This window comes from Egretta garzetta, unplaced genomic scaffold (assembly GCF_000687185.1).
Source record: "Egretta garzetta isolate BGI_Z169 unplaced genomic scaffold, ASM68718v1 scaffold782, whole genome shotgun sequence".
NCBI classification, from domain to species: Eukaryota; Metazoa; Chordata; class Aves; order Pelecaniformes; family Ardeidae; genus Egretta; species Egretta garzetta.
The window spans coordinates 326,281-329,811 of record NW_009258785.1 but is presented as its reverse complement, the minus strand read 5'-3'; the positions used below and the strand labels follow the sequence as shown (position 1 = coordinate 329,811).

Genomic DNA, 3,531 nt, shown 5'->3' with positions numbered 1-3,531 from the left:
TTCAAGGAGCTAAATGTGCAAGACCTAGGGTCAAAGCAGCTGAATACACCAACCTCAGAAAACACAGACAATGAATTGCAAATGACACTCAAAACAAAACGGGAAAAAAACCTTCACACAGAAAACTACAAAAGAACTCCACAGATACTGAATTGGCTTTCTGTACACACTGATCCTGCTTAACTGTGTGTGGTAACTAACCAAACCTTCTGAGACTAATAGTCATAAAATAGAGACTCGGGGGTGGGGGGAAGATAATGGGATGGGGGAGAACTGTAAGGAAAAGGTTGCATCGTTTCTCTTTTTTCCTCTTTTTTCTTTTAAATTTAAAGGGAGGACATGCATCTGTTGCTATTTTCTGCTATTTTGATGTGCTGAACATGACAGTTCAGCACAAGGCAGTTACTTTGCTATTAATTCTGCTGGAGAAGTCTCACAAAAGGTGCAGTGTTTCAGCTTCGAACGCACAGCACATTAACAAATGGTTTAGTAAACCTAACAGAAGTGGTAGTTTTTTCATGACACGGAGTTGTTCTACTGTAGCTCTCAACTTGCGAGCAAGCCATCAATACAAGACATAAAACTGGCATGTACAGCACCAGTCTGAATACAGCTGTCTGAATTGATGTACTACTGGTCAGGTTCTTGGGACTCACTCTGGCTTGATCATGGGCCATATGACTTGGCTGCTTTAATGCTAGTTTAGCTGTGGAAGGATTAGAACTTACCTAGTGTCAATTACCCATAACAGCAAATTTACAAAATGGGCTTTTTTTAATGACCAGCTATCACATCTGCAAAAATCATTATTAAGTGATCAGGAAATCAGTTGTTTCGCTGAAAGGCCGTTACTTGCCCTCTTCATCCAAAACAGAAAAAGCCCCAAATCTAAACTACGGCTGCAGGAAGCATTCAAATAACTAAGCACTCTCACATTTTGATTCCTCTTATTTTCTAATGTCAATGTACCTATTTATTTATTTATTTTTAAGGCACCTATTCAACTATTCAGCGAAATTCTCTCTCCATGCTCTGTCTCTCTTTGTGAGAACACTTTTAAACTCTTTTTGTCTGGAAACCCACAGCACATTGCAGCATAAAGAGAAAGAAAACCTTGCCAATCCTGCAGCTACGCTGAAAACTGGAAAGTCATGACAATTATAAAAAAAAAACAACAAAAAAGCAATAGTGCCCCAGTTTCTCCCATTTTTCTTTTAAATATTAAGACCTGCAGATATGGTCTCCATTAAGTGAACCTGATTGGTATTTTTTCCTTTTAATTTTTCCAACTTTCAGAGGTAAATTCTTTCTTCCTCAAAGCTAAAGACGTGCTCTTTTCCTCTTCCTAGGAAAACTTTTATGTGAACTAGGAATAAAAAAAAGTCTGTTTTGTCACTTCTACCATATAGCTGCAAAAACTATGTAACACTCCAAAAAGGAATAAAAAAAGTCTTACCCATTGCTTGTTTCCCCATGGCACACTGGTAAGTGTTTCTTGGGGACTGGTTGTGGTGAGGATATGGAATCAGCCCAGCACAGACACCAAGAAGCGTGAAAGGCTCAATCTCCAAATGCGTTGTATCTCTTAAAAGAAAGAGTACCAATTAGAGCAGACTTGTGAACAAACATCTTAACTGGAATTTATTCAATTTAGTAGTATCTCATAATACTTCAATTCAATACTGTTCAGGAAAATGTAAGTCAGTAGGACCTCAAAATACAGATTCGCTATGGGTTTTTTTTTTTAAAAAAAAACCCTTTCTTTTGGCTTTAAGTGTTTCCACATGAAAAGAAATGAAGGAGAAATAAATGAGGGTTTATGAATTTCCATCATGGAGAAAAAGCCTCCCGATAATGACAACCTGAGGGAGCTCAGTAAGACAATAAAACATCAGTTTATACAGTAAGACCCAAAACGCCTTAAGGAATGTCTTCTCATGTAATGAGAGTCCTCTGCATCAAATTACCACTCTCAGAGATCTAGAAATCCACTGCGGAGGTGGAGGAAGGAAGAGCAAGACAGATTCAGGTATTGAAAAACAAAAGTGTAGTTTATATCAGTTAGAGAGAAAACATCTGTGTCTAAACCAGATCCAGTGCCATGGGTGATATGGCATAATAAAACACTATTTTAAATGCTCTGCAAATATTTTGGAAGTGATTACATTGTTAAAAGGCAGTGCCGATAAGAAGTAAAAAGACAGGGACAAGGAGTAAAGACCGAGAGATAACAAAATTTTTTCTACCTGGCATAAGCTTCAGAGGAGAAAGTCCATGCTCAATAAAGACAATTAAATCATAGCATGCAGTGGGATGCAAGCGGAGTGACTAATAACTAAGGATGGAGTGTACAATAAAGCTCGGCTAGAGCAGATCTGCTTTTTAAATCAAGATAAGTAACTAGGAGATGGGGAATTTTGAAATAAAGATAATTATAACTAAACCTATCCAAAGCATATCTTTCACAATGTTCTGGAGTTACTACACAGAGCTTTGGTTTAAGCATACATTGCTTCTCCTGCACACCTAAACCCACTGCATTCTAAAAATCCCTTCTTTAATGTTTGACTTCTCTTGGAAGTCTTTTGGACGACTTTTTTAAAGTAGTGAAATTAATTTGATTACTGAACATCAAGACCTTGCAAAGGAAAGGACTGGAAAAATCTTTATTATGACAAGACTTAAAAGATGGCAAAGCATCACAAGCTCAAAAAGGCTGAGGAATTACCCACAAGTACCTACAGACTGAAGACAAGGGCCCACGGGAACTTACAAAACAATGTATGTACTACTGGAAAAAAAGAAATCTGAAAACTGAAAAAAAATCTGGAAACCCTGAAGAGCAAGCCTAGTGAAATTATCTATCAGTCCCAGAAACTGTTATAAATTACAAACATACCTGAGCACCCCAGCTCACCTGCTGGCCAGAGGACAGCCACTATTTTTCTCCACTTGATAAAAAGCAGCTATGTTAACTGAAGCCTGTCTTAAGAAAGTATGAATGGTAGAATCCCAACTGCAGTCAAGTAACTGTAAAATGGTCTTAAAAGCCACTAGCAAACTTAAAGCACAGACTGCTCCCTCATTCTGTAGAACTCCATAGAACTGCTAACACTTCTCAAACTAAAACAAGAGGCTTAAGACTTACTGTTAGTCAAGTTAGCAATTTTCTTCAGAAGGTACTACAAGGAACTACAAGTAAGGAACTACACGTACATCTTCAGATCGGGTATTCAACACAGGTATTTTTCCATTGAGGTCAATCCTATTTCAACCAAAGAAGGTGCAACATATGTGGATCCTAGTATCTTACGAAATATTCCACAGTGCTAATGCGAGACCTTCAGACTTTACAGAGCAGTTCAATTTCTGCAAGTCAAAATGCCACTGTTAGAAATGGGCCCAAGAAAGGCAGGCAACCTTGTGAGTTTGAAAACCAGAGTTAAAAATGGGTAAGGAAGAAATTGAACACATTAAATAGAGTCAAATCCTCCAAAGAAAAAATGCCTAATTGGATTGGAAAGGTAAAGA

The 3,531-nt window shown here is 37.8% G+C and overlaps 1 protein-coding gene across 1 annotated transcript in view; it reads right to left on the bottom strand.

Moving 5' to 3' along the window:
* POLR3B (RNA polymerase III subunit B) overlaps nucleotides 1-3,531 on the bottom strand; it is a 79,929-nt gene that overhangs the window by 36,481 nt on the left and 39,917 nt on the right. The window contains exon 18 of the mRNA XM_009649472.2: nucleotides 1,457-1,584. Within this exon, the coding sequence (XP_009647767.1) occupies nucleotides 1,457-1,584 (128 nt within the window). The remainder of the gene's footprint in view (nucleotides 1-1,456; nucleotides 1,585-3,531) is intronic.